This window comes from Dermochelys coriacea, chromosome 17 (genome assembly GCF_009764565.3).
Source record: "Dermochelys coriacea isolate rDerCor1 chromosome 17, rDerCor1.pri.v4, whole genome shotgun sequence".
Classification (NCBI taxonomy): domain Eukaryota; kingdom Metazoa; phylum Chordata; order Testudines; family Dermochelyidae; genus Dermochelys; species Dermochelys coriacea.
Window position 1 is genome coordinate 20,651,434 of NC_050084.1, and position 23,284 is coordinate 20,674,717.

General features: G+C 45.1%; 1 protein-coding gene and 1 long non-coding RNA gene across 2 annotated transcripts in view; one reads left to right on the forward strand and one right to left on the reverse strand.

Moving 5' to 3' along the window:
- The window catches only part of LIG3 (DNA ligase 3), a 30,052-nt gene extending 9,916 nt beyond the window's left edge, over positions 1 to 20,136 (reverse strand). Inside the window, 13 exon segments of the mRNA XM_038376024.2 lie at positions 286 to 363; positions 2,291 to 2,378; positions 3,104 to 3,183; positions 4,100 to 4,231; positions 5,936 to 6,091; positions 7,160 to 7,328; positions 7,449 to 7,526; positions 11,299 to 11,465; positions 12,281 to 12,432; positions 12,927 to 13,124; positions 16,615 to 16,758; positions 18,804 to 19,385; positions 19,946 to 20,136. Coding sequence (XP_038231952.1) covers positions 286 to 363; positions 2,291 to 2,378; positions 3,104 to 3,183; positions 4,100 to 4,231; positions 5,936 to 6,091; positions 7,160 to 7,328; positions 7,449 to 7,526; positions 11,299 to 11,465; positions 12,281 to 12,432; positions 12,927 to 13,124; positions 16,615 to 16,758; positions 18,804 to 19,365 — 2,004 coding nt within the window. The 5' untranslated portion in view covers positions 19,366 to 19,385; positions 19,946 to 20,136.
- LOC122457021 lies at positions 234 to 14,336 on the forward strand. Its single transcript, XR_006276272.1, has 3 exons — positions 234 to 524; positions 657 to 921; positions 13,472 to 14,336. It is a non-coding gene; the product is annotated as an uncharacterized LOC122457021 (long non-coding RNA).
- Positions 20,137 to 23,284: the final 3,148 nt, after the last annotated feature.

The following is a 23,284-nucleotide window of genomic DNA, read 5'->3' on the forward strand; positions in this document are numbered from 1 at the left end:
TAGTGTTTTCATCCATAGGTCTCAACTCACTTTCAAAGGGTATTAAAGTATCATCATCCACATTTTACTGTAGCAGTGACAGTAATCTGGAGCTCAAATGAAATAGACTGTAAGGCATTCTCGGCATAGTTCAAAGGCTTATCTACTTAAGAGTAGAGTTCAAGGTAAGATTAGATGAAAACAATTTAACATTACATATAGTGAAATCTTATCCTGAGAAATTGTTACTCCAAGATTCCAGAGAACGTCTAAGTGAGGAAAGATCATGACCATAAAAAGACTTGCCTTTACATCTTTCAGTACCAGTCCTTCCAGGCCCTCACGGATGACTCGATTGATCATATCTGCCAGATCTGAACCTTTCTGGAAGAAAAAGGAAACTGTTGTGTTAAGATTATCCTACCAGATGGGGCTGTGTTCATGGACATTCCTGCCTGAGAGCTGTAACAGTTGGCAGGAGCAGAAATGAATAAAGAATTACGAAGTGACTGCAAGAGAAATGAACAAGAAGCTGGTTTCAGCAGGTGATTTTCAGAGAGAACAGCCACACTTTTGCTTTTCTCTATTGTCAGTCTGTGCATGCAATGACTACTGCCACCAATGTCTCCAAACACAAAGAACTGTCATTGACCTTACAGTAAATGTGGTTATTCTAGATGAGTCATCCAAATGGATTCCAATTCTGGTGCACACAACTCCACACATGCGAGAGCAGATTCTTTTGGCTGGCAGTGTCTTTTGGGGCTGTACCTAAGTCTTTGACATCCTCGTGCTCCTCACCTACGGGTATAAGACGGTGGAGCAGACCCAACTGTCCCTCAGTTCCTTCGCCATACAGCATCCAGATGATACAAGACTCTGTTGTAGAGGAAGAGGAGGAAGGCTGGTTGTGGAATCCATGTGCACTACACAGTCACTGAGGTAAGTAACTGTTCTTTTGTCAAGTGATTGTCCATATGGATTCCACTTCTGGTGACTAAAAGGCAGTAATCTCATTCAGGAGGTTGATATTAGGAGTCCTATTTAAATAATGACAGCAGGACAACTCTACCTAAGCAGGCATCAGACCTTGATGCCTCAGCTAAGATAGAGATAGTGCTGTGTGAAAGCATGGATGGACCTCCACCTGTTGAGACATCTCAAATCTAGAATCAGGTGCTAGCTTCCCTTCTTCTTGGGGATTAGATAACATCAGTAAAACCTCTTCCCTCTGAGTTCCAAATGCACCTCCTTCCACTGCTCCAAGATTTAGAAGGAAATCCATTTTTTTTTTTTTTAAACAGTAGTGACAGGGAATCAGGTGGGAAGGAAGCAACTGAAATTGGATGGAATATCCCTTGTTATAATTTCAAAGAACCATTAATCCGAGTCCAGGTCTCACAAAAATAAAAAAGGTGGTTGACAAAGGGGGAGAAAAAATGGGGCATAAATCTTGGAATGGTTCTGACTGGCTCTCAACGATGGTGACCAACTTGCTGTGAGGTAGACACAGGGTGTGCAGTAGGGAAAAAGAGGCAGAGGACCTCCTGTGCTGGAACCCGTTTGTCCCTCAGAGGCTCCGATGTCTTTTATGGCTTGTAGCAATAAGCAGGAGGTCACTGATTCCTCCTAGGAGCTGGTGTGCAAATGCCCAGTGAGTGGCTCTTTAATCTTTCAAAGCATGCAGGGATTCATCAGTAAATGCACTGAAGAGATCACAACCTTCAAATGGAAGGTCCCCAATCGTCATTTGGACCCCTCTTTCAGTATTTCCAAAGATTAGAGCCATGAAGCACTGCTCATGTTGATGGAAGGGAACACTGACTGAGCTGCTGTATCTGAAGCATCTAATGCAGCCAGTAGCGATGTTTGGGCTACTAACTATCCCTCACTCACAATGGATTTCAGCTGCTCCCTATGTTCTTGCAGGAGCTTTTCTAACTATACTATTAACTAGCCTACGAAAAATTGCACAGTGTACAGAGTAAGCAGACATTACAAAGGTTCCATATTGCTGCCACAGATAGTAAGAAGTTAAAGAAATGATGAGACCACTTCATCCTTTATGCCCTCAAGCAGGAGAATGTGAGGGCATGTAGGGTGCAGGTGCAGCCCTAGCCACTGAAGGCCAAAAGAATCTGAGCACACCAGAAGCTGAATCCATGAGGACAATCACCAGGATAAAAATCACGACAATTGCAGCACTAACTATACTGCTGCTCCATTAATCATGGGGCAGCAAAGTGCCCAGGTCATAGGCCAGAGAGATTACTATTTAAGATGCCTTTTTGCTAGTTGAAACTGAACTCACCATGACATGCTTCATCTCAGAGAAGAGTATCCGGTTGGGGATTTCCACCATGTTATCATGGAGAAACTTTCGACGCTCACGCAGGGGCCTAAGAAATATAGTACAGACACATCAACCAAGGAGAAGCAAAAGATCCCCGTAGACACTAAGTACTAGTCACACGAACATTTAAACCGCACTTAGCAAATGCCTTCCTACATTTATTTCTACACAGAGAAGTAGAAAGTTCCATTTTTAACTTGCACTTATAGCACTGATAATGCAAGGATCTCAAAGTGCTTTGCCAATACTGAGCAAACCTCACAACCCCTCTGTGAATCAGGCAGTCTTCATTACACATAATATATTCCATATACATTATACAAATGAACTGTGGCACACGGGAGTGCCCTGCCAAAGCTCACAACAGGAGTAGTTAGTGGCAGAGTTCTGAACAGAACCAAGGAGTCCTGACTTCTACTCTTTTGCTCTTAAATACTGACCACATTATAAGCAATACTAAAAATTTAGAGTGTTTTATTTCCTTCCTAAAATTCTGGCTGGAAATCAGTGTCCTACATTCCATTTGCCAGTATCTCAGCCAGAATTTTGGGGAGGAAAATGTGCAGAGCTATCTTCAGACTAGGGCTGATATTTTCAAAAGTGCCCCACCTAAAAACTCAAGTCCCATTTTCAAAAGGTACTTAAGAGCCTAAATCCCATTGTCTTTCAGTGTGATTTAGGCTCCCAAATGGAACTTAGGTGCTTTAGAAAATGTTGCCCTAAACCTATTTCTCCATCCTGAACATCAATGAAGCTGTCTGTCAAACACACCTGTCCATCAGGCTGGTGTCATTGAAATAGATGCAGTCAAACACGAACAAGCAGACATTGGCATCCTGGAAAGCAGCTTTCTGCAAAACAATTAAGATCAAAGAAATCAATCTGTTTGAACATCAAAAGCTATTATGCAAGCAGGAACACAGGAGAAATGTGACTATATGCAAAGTGCTCTCAAGTGTACAAAACACTAAACAGAAAAATATTTTCCCCTCTTTGATCTTTCATGCTAAAATTGTATTTTGTAACAGCCATAAACATTCTTACAAAGCCTGATTTAAATTTACAGTGTCTCTTTACACAAAAAATAGGAAAATAAAACATGTTAATAACTCTCAAGTGACCTGGTAATAAAAGCTACATGATATTAACGGCTTAAAGCAATCCAAGTATAAAGAGCTACTGCTATGGGGAAAACCCAAACAAACCTTCCATTGATTTCAGATGAGCGGCTCCTCAGAAATCAGTAAAACAGTTCCAATTTAATTTTCAGTTTATGGCCCTGATCCTCACCTCAGTTTAACATAGGTCTGAACTTTAAAATCATACTGATGTGGACCTAAAGCTCATGTCAGTATCATTTTGTCCTTTTCTACCTACTAAAGAATGCTGCAAGCAATCTTGAATACTCAATGGCATAGAAGCCTAAAAATGACTGATTTGTCCCTGAAAATTTTTTTTCCCCCCTTTTTTAATATCCATCCTGGGCTGAAGTTTCCCAAACATCTCAACCACCATTTGATCAGATGATCTTCTGATAATCTGATGCACTGTGTCTCAGCTGAAACTTCTAATTTACACTATCACATCCTTGGGCCAGGGACCAGATCTTCCTCTAATGTTCTGTTCAGCACTGGACAGGTGAATGGCCCTAGGTGATAATGAACTGCATGATAAAAATGTTTAAGATGACAGACTAATCACGTCTAAACCACCAGCTTTAACCTTCAGACTGCGGCAGCAACACGTGGCAGGTGCCCACTTTGGTACCTTATGTACTCCAAGGGTCCCGAAGGGTAGCGGTTTCCCTGCTTTGTTATCAATCAGAAGAACTTCCGCATCCAGGATCATACTATGTCCACCAGGGAAAGCCTGGGGGATGAAGTCCTTAAAATGGGCTACCTGAAAAAGCACACAGCAATGACTTACTTTCCTTACACTCTTTAAGTCTGCCTAGGGGTCTGTCTCACTCCTTTAGCAAAGATGAGGGCCCCCCACCCTTCATGAAGTCCTGAGAGGAAAGCAAAGAGCAATACACACAATGTTTTCAACTCAGAATGCAATGTGCTTGGCTGGGAAGCTTCTCACTATCCCAGCAGCAAGCGATTGTTGTACCCTGGAGAGATACATAAGCCACAGCTAACTGAATCAGAGCTTTAAACACATGGGAACATACCCGCAGTAACCTGCAGGAGGAGCAATTTCCCCCTTTCAACTTTGTGTAGCAGATAAAGCTGTAATATTAAACACAATGCCATTCACAAACCCCACCACATCCTACTGCAACTAACCCATGCCATGGTGGCAGGCAAACATCCCTGACAACGAGAGGTGTAGGAAAGAGACTGGGGTAGGTACAAAGGAGGGGCAGTACCATATTCCCTCAGACTTTACTGGGCCAGGAGAGGGAGTTATGCAGAAACATGGAAAAGAGAGGTAGGAAGCAGGTTTGTATACAAGACATGAATTCTAGAAGATGGAGAGCGAGTTCAGATTCTGGCTTTCAGAACAAGATACAACAAGTCTGAGCCTCTCCACGTGCCTCACACTAAGAATCAGTTCTCTCGCATGTCATAAATACTCCTCCTAATGGAAATCTTACCAAGTGCCCAGCATCATTCACCTGCTTTCACACACGGTGTCTTTAAATCAACCACTGAACGGGTGGTGTCAAAATGACCCTCAACCCTCAGTTCCCAGCAGTTCCTGGGCATTTCCCACAAATTACAGGATTAGAAAACACACTTTATAGTGATAGACTCAAAGAGCTCAATCTATTTATCGTATCGAGGGTTAAGGGGTGACTTGATCACACTCTACAAGTATCTACATAGGGAACAAATATTTAATAATGTGCTCTTCAATCTAGCAGAGAAAGGTATAACATGATCCAATGGCTGGAAGTTGAAGCTAGACAAATTCAGACTGGAAATACGGCATGAATTTAGAATGATGAGAGTAATTAATCATTGGAACAATTTACTGAGGATAGTGGTGCATTCTCCATCAGATAATTTTTGAATCTACATGGGATATTTTTCTGAAAGATCTGCTGAATGAATTATTTTGGGGAAGTTCTCTGGCCTGTGTTGTATAGAAGGACAGACGAGATGATCACAACGGTCCCTTCTGGCCTGGACTCAGGTCTCACACATCCATACTGCACTATGCAGACCTTTCGACTTGGATGTGCAGCTTGAGCTGTATCCAAACTGCAAAAATCACAGGGCTTGCACCCAAGGACTCAGGCTGTGACCCAACCCCCTAGAAGGTTCCTAAGGGCCCAGGTCCTGAGTGCTTGCTGATCCAAGTCAGGCTGATTTGTGTGTGGAAGAAAGCAGGACTTAGGCTCAAACCTGAGTAAGCCCAGGCTTACTGTACAGTGTAGATATACCCCAAGAGGTTAACAATGAATTCTGCCAACAGTGTTGAATGGAGCTTTTAAAATTCATAGACTATTTAATATGGTACACAATGGTCTGCAACAGACACTAGGCTTCTTGGCTCCAGGAACTGCTGGGAAATTCACAGTTTATCACACAAGCCTGGAAAGGAGAAAAGCAAACAGAAGGAAAATTACAAAAGGGAGCTTAGGACTCTGCTTACTTTGTGAGGGAGGACAGGTTTGAGGCTTCGGCTGAAGTAGCTGAAGTGATCTCCATTCTTATGGACCTGAACTCGCTCCCCATCGTATTTGATCTCTGCATACATCCCATTGGGGCACTTCTTCATGGCATATTCAATTGACTTACAGGCTTCAGCCTTACAGAAGACAGGAAAGAAGAATCCCATGAAAACCACATTTGTGGAAGTAGTGACTGGAATTACTTTCAACTAGTTTCTTAGAATGATATGTTTCAGAGTAGCAGCCGTGTTCTGTATTCACAAAAAGAATAGTCTGTATTCGCAAAAAGAAAAGGAGTACTCGTGGCACCTTAGAGACTAACAAATTGCATCCGATGAAGTGAGCTGTAGCTCACGAAAGCTTATGCTCAAATACATTTGTTAGTCTCTAAGGTGCCACAAGTACTCCTTTTCTTTTTGGGATGATAGATTTCCTGCTGACAAGTTCCCCTTTAAACAGATCCTGATATCAGGGAATATCTCCTGACCTTCAGACCAAGTTCTTCTTTTCTTAATTTAACTCTGTCAATCTTATTTAGAACTCCGTCTCACCCTACATAACTCCACGTAACTTCACCTCTTCCAAATACTTAGAGGCTGTAAGTACCTTCTTCCCTTCTAGGGGCCACTTAGCCAAGATAGAAATATTTTGTGCTCCTTTGTTCCAACAAAAGAAAAACAAACTAATTATCTGAACCATTGTGCCCCACCACAGCTGAACTGGATTTTCTACAAAACTTCCCAAAGAAAAGCCAGAAGAAACAGGCAAAAACCTTTCTCTGGCTTTCTCTTGTGTGACATTGTAACAACGCTTATACAACACACTTAGTACAAAGAAGAACAATTTAAAGCCAAAAGAAAAGGAGTACTTGTGGCACCTTAGAGACTAACAAATTTATTTGAGCATAAGCTTTCGTGAGCTACAGCTCACTTCATTGGATGCATTTCATGAAAGCTTATGCTCTAATAAATTTGTTAGTCTCTAAGGTGCCACAAGTACTCCTTTCTTTTTGCAAATACAGACTAACACGGCTGCTACTCTGAAACCTGTCAATTTAAAGCCAGGTATTATATCACTGCCTCACACCCCATCTTGCATAACCATTAATGCTTCTGTTGATCCTTAAAGGTCAGGATCTCAGGACAGTTTGTATGAGGATCCTCATCTCTGCCTCCTACGTAGGGTACTGAGGAAATCCATATTACCAGCATGGGCTGAACAGGGGTCATCAGTGAGGCCTGAACGCTGAGGGTTCGCTTCAGACCTGGCAACTTCTCAGCCTCCTGCTGGTTCCTCAGCACTCGCTCCACCACATTCTGGAGATTGCGTGAGGCTTTGAATGCCTCATAAGCATTAGGATCTAAAGCATCCAACCTTTAAACAATTAAGGGGGAAAAAAGAAAGTCACTCTCAAGCCAAGCCTCTCTACAGACAGTTAAGGTGGCTGCTGCCTGCTACTGTTTTTACTTCTCAGACAGTAAATGTGGAACTCACACATGCTTTGCACCAGCATTCATTTTCAGATCATGCTTTATTAGCCTGATGATGCATTTCAGGTCATTCCCCGTGCACCTAAAATGAAAAGAGGATTCAATCAGAAGATGTTCATCTGAACTACTCCTTCCTTGATAATAGGGAAAGGAATCTACTCCAAACCTCAGCACCATGGGGTAAACACTGCAGCAGAATGAGAATATGACTACACAGAAGCAGAAGATGGGGACCCCCTCTGAAATTTGAGTCCCATAGAGTTTTTAGCTTATACAGTGTCACTACAATAGCAGTTACATAACACAAGGTGGGCCTCTCTGCAGAAGAGCAGCTTAAAGCCATGCCACCAGTCACTGCAATGTACTTTTTACGGCTCTGAATGACTGAGGAAATGGAGCTCCCCTCACTTTCCTTGGAAAGCGAGGTGTATAATCGATCTCACGGTTACATGTGTGTTATGCAAATCACAAGGCAGATGGCACAGCTGCATTTCAGCAATACCACCACTGTCTAGGTAGGAGGTATGCCACTGTCTGCTGAAGTTAGAGCAGCTACAAACCACACACTCAGCAGGTCACAGTACTGAAATCAGGGTGTCTGGTATTGATTGAAACACTCACTCAGCTCCCAACAATCTATGCAAGTAATCAAAAGAAATGCACTAAGGAGGCAGCTCAGCCAGTGATCTAAATTTTAAGATAAGGCTCTAAAACTCTCCAGAACCATAGAAAGAACGAGGAGTACTTGTGTTAGTCTCTAAGGTGCCACATTTATTTGAGCATAAGCTTTTGTGGGCTAAAACCCACTTCATCGTTCAAATCCCAGCAGGGTCAAAACCTTTCATCCTTCAGCAGCAAACTAAGTTCCATGCAATTTACCGCATGTGGTGGTGAGGGGGCTTTTAGAAGAGACCTTGTGTGAAATGTCTAGATATTAAAGATGCCATAGGATTCAACACAGGGATTTGCCCTTTTCTCACTGTTGCACAATGGGTTATTTAGCTGATACAACCATCTCTCGGAGGAAGGCTATCCAGTGCAGTTTTACATAGCATCATTGCAAACTGCTTTGCAAATTATATGCGTAGGAGGTCAGTGGATAGACTTCTTTGTATCAACTTTCTAGACCAGCGTTTTTCAAACTGGAGTCTGTGAGAGTATTCTAGGGGGTCCGCCAGCCCCGCTGATCAACTCATCCCCCTCCCTCCCTCCACTCCTCTCCGTCCTTCCCAGTGCCTCCTGCATGCTGGGGAATAGCTGTTCAGCTGCATGCAGGACGCACTGGGGGAGAGGTTGGAGGGGGAGGAGTTGATCAGCAGAGCCGGTGGACCTCTTGGAGTATCCTCAGTTCCTCGGTGTGCAGGAGGCACTAGGACGGAGGGGGAGGAATGGGGACAGGGCACGCTTGGGGGAGGGGGCGGAAAGAGGTGGGGAAGAGGAGGGGCAGGAGTGGAGCAGGGGCAGGAGTATGGCCTTGGGAAAGGGGTGGAGTGAGGTCAAGGCCTGGGGCTGAGTGGGGAGCTTGAGGGTCCGTGAAAATTTTTAAATAAAAATGGAGGTCCTCAGGCTGCTAAAGTTTGAGAACTGCTATTCTAGATGTTGAGCATTAGTGTTATCTCAGTGGGGCCTTGGGACCCAAGTAAATGGCAGAGCTGAAAATTTTACCGACTTCCTCTACTCCTAACTCAGTTAAAGGATGATTCTCTCAAGTCAATATTTTCCAGTGAGGGACAAGAGAGACCAACTCCTATACAAATTAAAGGAGAGTTACCAAAAAGATTGAGAATATGTAGAATCTGGGAAAATGGAAAAACCCAAGAAGGTCTCGCTGCAAACTCCAAGGAATTCATTCTTTTGGCAATAAGCAGCAGCAGAATAAGAGCTGTGACAAAGCTCTGTCCTTGCCTCCGTGGGTCCTGCGTTTCTTGGCGATTTCACTAGCCTCAGAGACTCACTGTGAGCCTCCACATAATCCTTCTCTCTCTAGAGACAAGGGTCACAGTCTACTGAGCCATTTTCATCATACGCCAGCGAGGGAGGTGAGGAGAAGTTATCCTTCCTTGCACAGTCTCTGTTGTCTCCCAGTCTCAGTGATTAATCAGGGGGCAAAGGTGGGGGGGAGCCCGGGCCCACCCTCTACTCCGGGCTCCAGCCCAGGACCCTAATAGTATCAGCTATGGTAGCTGACCTTTTAAAAACATGACATGTACAATTCCCTGGGCTACTTCCCCCACAGCAGACCTCACTTCCTCAAGCTCCACTTCACCCTTACCTCAGGGCCTCCTTTCTTATGCCCGATATGGTGTGTACTACTCAGCATCTCCAACCGCGCAACTTCCTCCCACAGCTCCTGACATGCACCCCCACCTGACTAACTGGGAGACTTTTAACTAGTTTCAGCCAGCCCCTGATTGGCTTCAGGTGCCCCAATCAACCTAGCCTTCGCCCTGCCTTCTGGAAAGTTCTTAATTGGCCCCAGGTGTCTTAATTGACCTGGAGCAGCTGCCATTTCACTTATCCTGGTACCAGGGATTAGTTTAGCCTGGAGCTAATATATCTATCTTCCACTACTCTTCCATAGCCATCTGGCCTTGCCCCATCACAGAGCATATTTGCAAAAATCAAGAAACAAGCACTTGACACATAGCCATAAGGAAAAGCAAACAGGAAGCTGGCCAAAGTGGAGGTCTTATCACACATCAGTTGAGAAAAGACTGATGGTGGCAACAGTTCAGTCTCAAGGACAGAAAGGTTAAACACGACTTCTGCACTCTGTAACACTCCTATCCACATCAGTTGACTCATGAATTAAGTATAGATGGAATGAAGTATCAAATACTTAATTTTAGACAGATGAGTGACTCCGAGTCTGCGTGGCATGGTAAATATCAGGGTCCAGATTTTTAAGAGTGATTTTGGGTGTCCAACGTGAAATGCTTTCAAGCATCTGATTTTCAGAAAGTGCTGGTCACCGCAAATCAGGCCCCTTTAAGGTATCTCAAAAGTTAAATACCCAAAAATTGAGGCATTAAAAATAATTCACCACACTGGAACATCTTGGCTCAAGTTTTTATCATTATTTAAGTCTGGAGGAATCAATTCAAAACCCTTACTATGCTCAAAGAACAAAAATTTATGAGATTTTACACTCTTACAGGCCCCAAAACATATGGCTTGAAGAACTTCGCAGGGTCCTTCAAATTTAATCCCCCACAGGAATTCTATTTCTTCATATACAGAAGTTGTAGAAAGATAGTTAACAACTTCATTCTGAAATGTAACAAATTAATGTAAATTAAAAATACGGTAATGGGTCCACAGCCTGAAACTTATATGGTGACTGAGCAAGACATGCCCAGGTTCTATAGGGTTTCTTCCCTCAGTGCCTGAGAACAGCAGCTTTACATGCAGGTGGGATCTGAAGTTTCTCTGTTGACCTTTTGCTTAGTGCTGGTGCTAGATACTGACTCAACAGCTAAGACTGAAATTCTTTACACACAGCATGAGCAAAAGCAACATGCTGATCAGTACTCAAATGAGATTTAACTCTGCCATTGAATGACCCTTTATAGATGCGAATGGCAAGTTCAGTCTGTATGGCCTTTTCAGTCAGTAACAATTATGGTTATAGTTTTTAAGGTGTACGCTTATCCACTAGGAACTGCACTGAGACCAACACATTTCACAAAGACTGCCAAAAAGCCAGAGTGCAAAGACTACCAATTTGGGCTGGATTCAAACCAGTTATTTAAATGTAAGAGACAGATCCTTATCCCCTTAAAAAAATAACCAGAACCACTCAATCGTTTGTGCTTATAGCCTCAGAGTCAGATTTAACCCGTGTCTCACCCTACCTGCTAGCGATATCCTGCAGCACACTTTGCTGGTCATCCTCCTTGGAAAGCTTTGAAAGTTGAGTGAGGAACTCATTCACTTCCTGGATGGTAAGGAGACTTTTGGCAGCAGGAGGGCAGGACTTGCTCTCTTCAAAAAAGATGCGCACCGTTTCGGAAACATCTCCCTGTCTCCAAAACAAACACAACCAGGATATTTATCCCACCTTTGGCAGGAGACTAAGGCAAAAGTGATGGGGCACTGGAGATGAAGTATGGGTCAATAACTAGATCTTTAGTAGGAGGGGAAAAAGGGAGTCTGATGCCAGACCTCTATGAATGGGTCACAACCAAAGAATGAGGAAGGGCAACAATGATGCAGTACTGGAATTGTCTTCCCAGACATTTTTTTTTAAGTGGTATATGCAAGACACAGACATCATGTCCTGCTGTCATTATATTTTTCACCACTGCAACATTTGGGGCCTTTAATTTCCTCACCATGAATCCAATCTTGTAGAGTTTATGTGCCATGAACTCTTGCCAAGTTCACTGGAGGCTAATACACTCTACGCCTACAGAAGTGGACCCATCATCATTGTTTGGATTACAATTTTGCTTTTATTTTAAAAGTAAATCCTTGCAAAACGATCAGTTAAATGGGAATAAGCCAGACAAAACAAGAACCCCTAGGGTAGCTGTGGCAAAGATTTCAGTGCATCAAGTGCAACCAGCATATTGTTCATAATTTTTGCATTAGTACACCTTTAGTCCTGGATGCTATGGATTAACTGATGCGCATCATAAAACTAGCCTGCGTTCTGTTGGAATACCATTATATAAAAGGTCCACTTTGTGGGAAACTTCATGATGAAAGAGAATCACCAACTCCGGCTCTGAAAACTTATAATCCTTTCAAGTGAAGGAAAATGTGCATGGTTTCAGTATCAAGGGACTGAACAGTGAGATGAAACTAACATGCAGTTTCCATCCCTTTACTGACCTGCTCCAGGTCTCGGACCATCTCCTCCTGGCTGCAGTTGAAAATCCTGCTGAATAGCTTGACAATCTGCTTGTCGTTCAAGTTGTAAACACTTTTAATAACACCTGGTAATAGCAGCTTAACAGTCAGGTAGAGGTCACCATGAAAGCCATCTGGAAAAAGGCAGGTGCATCATTAGAAACTACCAGACATTGGTCTCAGCGACAGGCTCTAGATTCATGTACACAGGGGCCAGCAGGCAAGTATTAACTCTAAAAGACCGCAACACAACCATGGCCCACCATGTGTTGCCCTATGGGGTACTACTCTACATTCAAGAGCACCTCCCAGTTGGTCCTCCATAGCTAATTCTGATACTGCAAATTTAGCACCAGCTACAAAAATTTCTCCTGATCCCACCACAGGACCCAGTCTTATTGGACTTACTATCTAGATAACAGACAAGAGCAAGGCAGTCCACACTGTAGGCACTGCCCACATCACAAAAGACACAAAAATGGTGCAGCGCATAACTCTGTGAATCACATCTTACCCATGGACTTGACTGTCCTTTGTCCCCATACCTGACAAAGCTGGGTGGCCTTTGCTGTTCATTATTTTCAGATGCCCTCCCAACACAGAAAAATGCCAAGCAGGAGTCACACACCTCCCGCAGTTCCTTTTTGCAAGAAGTCCTGAATGATCTGCGTTTTCACGTTATAGCTGGGCTTCTCTGCAACCATGGCGCACAACTTTCTGAATTCCCGCAGCAAGCAATCCTTGTGCTTTGGGTCACACTTCTTTGCAGAGAGGCTAGACTTATGGGAAGAGCTTTCAGGGGCTTCATCAGAATTGCCCGGTTTAGCTGTACAAAAGGAGACACAGCATGTATTTAACTTTTAATAAGTAGGTTGGGATGATATGGTACAAACTTTGAAGATGAGGGTCACTACTGTCCAGGCAAATGAAAAACAAGAACAATCCCTACAAGCGGGCAAAGCTTCAGATGCGAGTAATGAAGCGCACAGCAATGAGATTTGTAAAATCATGATTAAAAATCTGAATGTGCATTTTTAACAAAAAATTCAACTACTTTAGTATGTACCTTGCACTCAGAGCACGAGAATTTTCTGCAGTTTATGAAATAAAGTTAAAATCTCAATGAAAAATCATCACGCTGATGGATAATTTCATTTTATTCTCACTTTATAGTCAATTCTCCACTCCAGCATCAAGTTTCCCCAATACTCTCATAGCAAAAGGCAACCTTCAGTGGAAGGAAAAGGCTTGACAAAGCTGCTGGCTCCCTTAGAATCCCTCCCTAACCATTTTTCATTTCTTCCCACTCAACTTCCAGAGGCAGATGCCAAGATGAAGCCCATCCCACGAGCCACAAACTGGATCTGGACACCTGATGTACAATACGACCAGTTCATCCAAATAAAATCAGGGGACTTGGAATTTGTTTCAACTAATTTCGAATTTGTTTTACTATGCAAGAGGTGAGGGGACACAATCTAATTTCCAGTTGCATATGGATAAACCAGGTTCTACTGTAATTACTCTGTGTACCCAGTGAACATCTGTTTGTCTTGATGTTACAGAGACAAGAGGATCAATACCTTAGCAATAACTTAGTTAACTAAACCCAAGCCTCTTTACTGCTCACAAGGTTCAGGAACTAACCAACAAATGCTCAAGTTATTGCAGAAGCTTTCAGTTAATGGGATACTACTCCACTTGGGAGGGACTAAGATCTGCATAGCTTCTGGACAGTTATATTCTGAAAACCATGAGAAATTTATTTCTACACTTGCCAACTCTGTGGTTTCCCTTCCCTCACCCACAAGATGGATGCTCAATTTCTTAGAGCTAAACTGGACAAAACTAGAATAGCATAAGAGAGAATCCCACATGGGCAAGAAAGACTGGGTGAAGTAATGGACTCTTTCCATCTCTAGCTTCCGTTATACAATTCTGAGCACGATGAAATAACTTACAAAACCAGAGTTTGTCCACACAATCAAACGTGTGTACTGAATTTTAATTTAGATATGAAGTTCTTTCCAGTGGAAAAAAGGCACATGGGGAATACCATGCCACATGGGGAATTATTAGTTAAATTGGAAAAGATGGGGATCAATACGAAAATTGAAAGGTGGATAAGGAATTGGTTAACAGGGAGACTACAGTGGGTCATACCGAAAGGTGAACTGTCAGGCTGGAGGGAGGTTACCAGTGGAGTTCCTCAGGGGTCAGTTTTGGGACAAATCTTATTTAATCTTTTTATTACTGACCTCGGCACAAAAAGTGGGAGTGTGCTAATAAAGTCTGCGGATGATACAAAGCTGGGAGATATTGCCAATTTAGAGAAGGACTGGGATATCATACAAGAGGATCTGGATGACCTTGTAAACTGGAGTAATAGTAATAGGATGAAATTTAATAGTGAGAAGTGTAAGGTTATGCATTTAGGGATTACTAACAAGAATTTTAGTTATAAGCTGGGGACGCATCAATTAGAAGTAACGGAGGAGGAGAAGGACCTTGGAGTATTGGTTGATCATAGGATGACTATGAGCCACCAATGTGATATGGCCGTGAAAAAAGCTAATGCGGTCTTGGGATGCATCAGGCAAGGTATTTCCAGTAGAGATAAGGAGGTTTTAGTACCGTTATACAAGGCACTGGTGAGACCTCACCTGGAATACTATGTGCAGTTCTGGTATCCCATGTTTAAGAAGGATGAATTCAAATTGGAGCAGGTACAGAGAAGGGCTACTAGGATGATCCAAGGAATGGAAAACTTGACTTATGAAAGGAAACTCAAGGAGCTTGGCTTGTTTAGCCTAACTAAAAGAAGGCTGAGGGGAGATATGATTGCTCTCTATAAATATATCAGAAGGATAAATACCGGAGAGGGAGAGGAATTATTTAAGCTCAGCACCAATGTGGACACAAGAACAAATGGATATAAACTGGTCATTGGGAAGTTTAGACTTGAAATTAGATGAAGGTTTCTAATCATCAGAGGAATGAAGTTTTGGAATAGCCTTCCAAGGGAAGCAGTGGGGGCAAAGGACCTATCTGGCTTTAAGATTAAACTCGATAAGTTTATGGAGGAGATGGTATGATGGGATAACGTGATTTTGGTAATTAACTGATCTTTAAATATTCATGGTAAATAGGCCCAATGGCCCGTGACGGGATGTTAGATGGGGTGGGATCTGAGTTACTACAGAAAATTCTTTCCTGGGTATCTGGCTGGTGAATCTTGCCCATACGCTCAGGGTTTAGCTGATCACCATATTTGGGGTTGGGAAGGAATTTTCCTCCAGGGCAGATTGGAAGAGGCCATGGAGGTTTTTTGCCTTCCTCTGTAGCATGGGGCACGGGTCACTTGCTGGAGGATTCTCTGCTCCTTAAACTCTTTAAACCATGATTTGAGGACTTCAATAGCTCAGACATAGGTGAGAGATTTTTCGCAGGAATGGGTGGGTGAGATTCTGTGGCCTGCGTTGTGCAGGAGGTCGGACTAAATGATCATAATGGTCCCTTCTGACCTTAGTATCTATGAAAAAAAATGGCTGTGCCCTCAACATTTCTGAAATATTGAGGGAAAGTGATTTTAACAAGTGTCACTAAATATTAAAAAAAATCCCAGATTGTGCTACCTGATTTATTTCAACCTTTCTTTCCGTAGATAAAGATGCAGTTTCCAAATCTCAAAGGCCTTCAAAGAACCAGCCAGGTAGCCAGTGTAAGTCACAGAATAAAAATGCTCTCCACTTCAGTTATAGGTTTCAAAATCACTGTTCATGCACACAATTGAGTCCAGATCCTGCTCCCCTAATGTCAATCAGAGCTTTTCCACTGACAGCTGCAGGTCCTTCTGATTACAGATAACTGGAGTCAACATTTCATCTAGACCAGTGGTTTCAACCTGTGGTCCACAGGCTCCTGGGGATCCGCAGACTGTGTCTAAGATTTCCAAAGGGGGCTGCATTTTTTAGGGGCTCGCAAACGAAAAAGATTGAAAACCACTGATCTAGACATATACATACAGTTCTGCAGTCTCCTTACTCTTTCTGGGCAGAAGATTTGGTAGGTTTTATCCCTTTTGTACACATCACCAAAATAATGCAAACATCAGTTCTTTTATGACCGACAGCTTAGAAAACATTTAACTTTGTCTACACAAAGTAAATAAAATATGAAATTTTGTTAGCCCTAAATCATTTCTTATTCACTAGATATAAACTCACTGAGGTCTGACTCAAATTGAAACTCCACTGCTAATGCTAATATTATAAGAGGAATGAAGGTTCCTGCAGCATCACCATAATAATTCCCACCTGTGAAGCCAGAGAATTTCTTTGGTGATGGATTGGGGGTAGCTAGCAGCTCCTTCTTGGGACTGGTTATCTGTCCACTGGGGGAGAGCTTCGCCTGGATTGTTGCCTTTTTCTTAGGTGTGTTCGCAGCCTTGGAAGTGGCCTCTGTAGAACACAGCAAGAGGTAAAGCATCGGGGTCAAAGCAACCCATAATCCCCAACAACAAAATCAGGTAAGTCATTCACAATACTTTGCAATGAGCAACTTGTGCGAGAACTTACAAACAATTAAGCCACAAAGCAAATTGAGGGAGGGGATAGGTAAACATTTTACAAATAAGACAACTAAGAGTGGTTAAGTGATGTGTCAAAGCTCACACAGCAAGATAGAGCTAGCTGGGAATGGTAGCCAAGATTTGAGGCTCCAGTATCTTGCTATCACCATTAGACAACAGTGCTTCTCTCCTCCGAATTCAAGCACTAAAAGAGTGGAAAATAGGTCTTCACTGCAGAGTTAACTCAGGCACTTGTTTAGATGTTGCCTCTAACCCCTCTGATCCCCACATAAAAACCTCTCACATGAGTTTAGGGATGCTTTAAACCTGGGTTAACTGGCTCATCTCGGGGGGGATAGGCTAGAGCCTGGGTGCCACTTTCACTCAGGCTGATAATCCTCCCATTTTTCAGTGAGGATGCAGGCTAAACTACTTGGGGCAGGGACCCTCTTTTTGTTCTATGTTTGGACAGTGCCTAACAATGGGGGCCTGGTCCATGAATGTGGCGCCACGGTAATACAAATAATTATAAATCGTTCGAATGCCAATAGTCCTCCAATGCCTTCTCACAGTTCCCCTCAACTGCCCCGAAGGTCAGACAAGTTCTCTCAACTCACTGGGAAAGAATCAGAGCACCTCAGCTCACTGCAGTTCAAAGATAAATTCAGGGAGGACAGGTCCATCAATGGCTATTAGCCAGGAAGTGCAGGAATGGTATCCCTAAGCCTCTGTTTGCCAGAAGCTGGGAATGAGCGACAGGGGATGGATCATTTGTGATTATCTGTTCTGTTCATTCCCTCTTGGGCACCTGGCACTGGTCACTGTTGGACGACAGGATACTGGACTAGATGGACCTTTAGTCTGACCCCATAGGGCCACTCTTATGAACCATGGGATATGTTCCCAGAAGTTCTAGTTACACACAAGTGAGGGTGCAGCATCAGTGAGGACAAAATAACTCGGGTATGCTTTGTGATATGGCTGCTCACACTCAAACTAGGCTAACCCAGGTAATCACCCAAGTTAACTTTACCATGAAGACATACCCTGAGTATCATGGAGCAATGAGGAAGAATCCACTCCAAAACCTTAGTTGCCACAACCTCTTTGGAAAAAAATTAAGTTTTGATTCTTAGATGGTTTCTAAGGTAGCCAGGGTCTGTAACAACTGCAGAAGCAATGCACTCAGTCCCAGTGGAATGATACAAGGCTCCTCCTCTTCCAACAGTGACCACTGTCACCTGATTAAACAGCTAAACAGTATGACTGACTGCAAAAGGTGAAAAGCTTTTCAAGGAAATGGCTTAAAGATGAGAAATTTGTGAAGGGAAGTCCTCAATACAGACTGGGAACAGAAAAAAAAATCATGACTCAGTGGAATAACTGGTGTTGTAGAAAACAAAAGCATAGAAGCAGTAGTGATGTTTTAAAAAGCAAAAGCAAATACTACCAACTTCAGTGCAAGCAGGCCATTTTCAGGACAAATTAAGTATATGGTAAAGGCAGTTGCAACAAGGTGACCGCAACTGTAAAAGGCTTGTGGAATTACAGCTTACAACACTAGTGTACAATCTTTCTTGGGCAAGTAAATTAATTTAACCAAAGAATTTAGCTATACTTGCTAGCACCTGACACCTCCCATTCACTTGTACATGAAGGAATTTGAGCAATTTGGGCTTCTCCAAATTCACTTCATGATTTCACAGCTCTCAGTCTCCAGGATGGATTACAGCACCACTGAATGGAAAGCAGCCCATCCTGTAGACTCATTATAATGCAGAGGAAGAGCCAGCTGCACTAGTCACAAAGAACTGCAATTCCATTTACTGGTCCAGATACTGTTGGGTAGGAATCACTGACAAACAGCATTGCCTAATATTACTGATTATTAAGGCCCCAGACAAGGGCACAGAGATTCTCCCTCAAGCATCTCACCTGAGATATGCTGGTTTATCATATCTTTCTCCGGATCCTGGAGCTCTTCCCAACCCTCCAAGTCTGTGATGTCCTCAATCTTCTTTGTTGTGGCCCGAGCCCTCTCTAGCTTCTCAAAAATGCACTTCACATGGTACCACTCCTTCATCTCCCCGCCCGACTCTGTGAAGGGGTTGGGGACCACCTTCCCAATGCGCACCATCCCCTTCAAGATCTTCTCCTTACACTTCTTGCAGCCGGCTGTGCCGCGCTTGGCATAGTCCACGCAGTACCTCTGCTCCGTCATCTCATCAGGGACTGCGCAGACCCTACGATGCCAAACATGCAAAGCTGAGGGAACAGCGAAGCCTTCAGCACAAGCTCCCTGGTTTCTGCTGGCAGAAAGGAAAGACTTATTTCTTACCAGCAATCGGAACCAAGTAAATCGGCTGGCCACCAGGAGATGCAGAAGGCAACTTTCAAATCTCAGTAGAAAAGCCCGTCTCCGGGGCAAGCAAAGTCCTTCCCTTCTGCCGAGTGTCCTGGCAGTCTGTAAGAAGAGGATCTTGAAAACGGCAGGCATACAGATCCCTCGATGCCGCACTAAGCCAGAGAAAGAGGGGAACAAAACAAGGCGCCTTCTTAAGTCTTTGAGCAGCGTAAGTTGCCCCCCGAGTATTGGCCCAAGGGCTTTCCCTGGGCTGAACACGGAGAGACACGGGAACGAGCCAGGGGCAGGCAACCGGGGAGCGACGGTTTCCACACCAGCCGTCCCGGGCCAGGGGAGCGGAGGCAAGACAAGGCCACCGCCTGGGGGAGCAGCCCTCGCCCGGGCCCGGCTTGGGACGCCGCGGGCCGGGGTTTGCAGCAGCGCCGGGCGCTCAGCGCCGCTGGCGGCCCGGCAGGGAGCCGGGGGGAGGGGACGGGACGGGAGCGACTCGGCGGCCGAGCCGGGCCAGGACCCCGCGCCGGAGCCCGCTGTCCGCGTGGCAGGGCCGGGCCGGGCCGGGCCGGGGGGACGCCACGGCCCGGCCCCGCAGCCCCGCGGCTCTGGGCAGCGGGAGGAGACCGGCCGGGCCCCCGGGAGAGGGGCGGGGCCGCCGGAGGGAGCGGGGGACCCGCAGAGCCCGGCCCCTCCGCGACGTTCCCGGGCCCCCAGGCACCTGGTTCCGGCAGCCGCGGGCAGGAGAGTCCGGGGACTGACAGGCCCAGGCCCAGCCCCCTAGGCCAGCGCCGCCCCCCCCGCGTCGGCTTCAAATCCGGGACTCGCGGCCACGCAGGGCTGGCACCGCGCACGCGCACGGGCCCGCGAGAAAGGGCGGCTGGGCGGGATGGGAGGCGGGCCCCGCAGGCTGACCCCGCCCTCTAGAAGTGGCCGCGCCCCTCGGTGCTGACTCCGCCCCCAGCGCTAGCCGCGTCACCCCCTCGGGCAGAGACCCTCGGTACTTAATTTGGCTGCCAACCCTCCAGGATTATCCGGGATTCTCCAGGAATTAAAGATTAACCCTTAATTAAAGATCATGTTATGTGATGAAATCTCCAGGAATTCCGCCAGCCAAAGTTGACAACCCTACCCCTCAACAACTCCACTTTCAGCCTAGTCCCCGCCTCCTCATGGCAAACCCCACCCCTTCAGCACAGACCCCGCCCACTCAAGGCAAACCCCACCCCCTCAACACAGACCCACCCCCCTCAACACAGACCCCGCCCCCTCAAGGCAAACCCCACCCCCTCAACACAGAGCCACCCCCTCAGCCTAGTCCCCGCCCCCTCAAGGCAAACCCCACCCCCTCAGCACAGACCTACCCCCTCAACACAGACCCCGCCCCCTCAACACAGACCCCGCCCCCTCAAAGCAAACCCCACCCCCTCAACACAGACCCACCCCCTCAACACAGACCCCGCCCCCTCAGCCTAGTCCCCGCCCCCTCATGGCAGACCCCACCCCCTCAGCACAGACCCACCCCCTCAACACAGACCCCGCCTGCTCAAGGCAAACCCCACCCCCTCAGCACAGACCCACCCCCTCAGCCTAGTCCCCGCCCCCTCAAAGCAAACCCCACCCCCTCAACACAGACCCACCCCCTCAACACAGACCCCGCCCCCTCAACACAGACCCCGCCCCCTCAACACAGACCCCGCCTCCTCATGGCAAACCCCACCCCCTCAGCACAGACCCACCCCCTCAACACAGACCCCGCCTGCTCAAGGCAAACCCCACCCCCTCAACACAGACCCACCCCCTCAACACAGACCCCGCCCCCTCAACACAGACCCCGCCTCCTCATGGCAAACCCCACCCCTTCAGCACAGACCCACCCCCTCAACACAGATCTCCCCAAACAACCCCCCCACCAGCGACCCCGCCTCCTCAACAGAGACTCCACCCACTCATCAGAGACTCTGCCTCAGCATTGCAAACTCCGCCCACTCAGCACAAACCCCATTTCCTTATGGCAAATCCCTCTCCCTCATGACAAACCCCTCCCTTTCACCAGAGACCCTACTCCCTCATTCATAGATTCCAAGGCCAGAGGGGTCCATTGTGATCATCTACTCTGGCCTCCTAGCACAGGCCAGAGAACTGCCCCAAAATAATTCCTAGAGCAGATCTTTCAGAAAAACATCTGATCCTTATTTTAAAATGGTCAGTGATGAGAATCTACCAGCGCCCTTGGTAACGTGTTCCAACTGTTAAATACTCTCATGGGTAAAAATTTATGCCTTATTTCCCATCTGAATTTGTCTAACGTCAACTTCCAGCCATTGGTTCACGTTAGAACTTTCTCTACTAGACCGAAGAGCCCTTTATCAAATATGTGTTCCTCAGGTAGGTACTTACAGACTGTGGATCAAGTCACCCTTTAATCTTTTCTTTGTTAAGCTAAATAGAGTCAGCTCCTTCAGTCTATCACTATAAAGCAGGTTTTCTAATCCTTTAATCATTCTCGTGACTCTTCTCCAAACCCTCTCCTATTTATCAGCATCCTTCTTAAATTGTGGGCACCAGAACTGGACATAGTTTTGCAGCAATGGTAGCACCAGTGCCAAATACAGAGATGAAATAACCTCTCTATTCTTACTTGAGATGCCCCTGTTTATGCATCCCAGAATTGCATTAGCTCTTTTGGCTACAGCATCACACTGGGAGCTCAAGTTCAGCTGATTATCCACCATGACCCCCAAGTCTTTTTCAGAGCTGCTGCTTCTCAGGGTATAGCCCCCGTCCTGTAAGTATGGCCTACATTCTTTGTTCCCAGATGTACACCTTTACATTTAGCCATATTAAAATACATATTGTTTGCTTGCACTCAACTTACTAAGGCAGTGTCTATGCTACCACTTGAATAAACACCCCCCCCCCCGAGCAACATAAGTTTCACCAGCATAAGTGGTAGTGTGCATAGTGTTATGTTGGTAGGAAAGCTACTCCCACCAACATAGCTACCGCTGCTTGTTGGGGGTGGTTTAATTATGTTGACGGGACAGCTCTCTCCCATTTGCAGAGAGTGACTACACAAGAGATCTTACAGCGGTGGACTTGCATGGGTACAGCTGTGCTGCTGTAAGGTCTGTAATGTAGATATAGCCTAAGAGATCTAGATCGCTCTGAATCAATGACTTGTCCTCTTCATTATTTACCACTCTTCCAATTTTTGTGTCATCTGCAAAGTTTATTAGTGATGATTTTATGTTTTCCTACAGGTCATTGATAAAGATGTTAAATAGCATAGGGCCAAGAACCAATCCTGGTGGGCCCCAAGTGGAAACAGACCTGCTCAATGACAATTCTCTGTTTACAGTTACATTCTGAGATTTATCAGTTAGCCAGTTTTAAATCCATTTAATGTCTGCCATATTAATTTTATAATTGTTCTAGTTTTTTAATCAAAATGGAATGCAGCACCAAGTTAAATGCCTTACAGGCGTCAACACTATTACCTTTATCAACCAAAGTTGTAATCTCATCAGAAAAGGATATCCTGTTAGTTTGATAGGATCATTTTTCCATAAACCTATGTTAATTAGCATTAATTACATTACCTTACTTTATGTCATTATTAATTGAGTCCGGTATGAATTACTCCATTATCTTGCCTGGGATCGATGTCAGGCTGACAGGCCTATAATAACCCATGTCATCATGTTTACCCTTTTTAAAAATTGGCACAACATTAACTTTCTCCCAGTCTTCTGGAACGTCAACCATGAATCAAGATTTATTGAAAATTAACTTTCATGATCTAGTGAGTGGCTTAGCCAACTCTTTTAAAACTCTTGGATGCAAGTTATCTGGACCTGCTGATTAAAAAATGTATAACTTTAGTAGCTTCTGTTTAACATCCTCTAGAGATATTAGTTGAATGGCAAATCCTCCTCCTCAACACAGACCCTACCCCATCATGGCAAACCCCTTTCACTCAGAACATACCCTGACCCCTCCTAGCAAATCCCACTTCGTTAGCACAGACCCATGTCCTCATGGCAAACCCCTCCCCTCA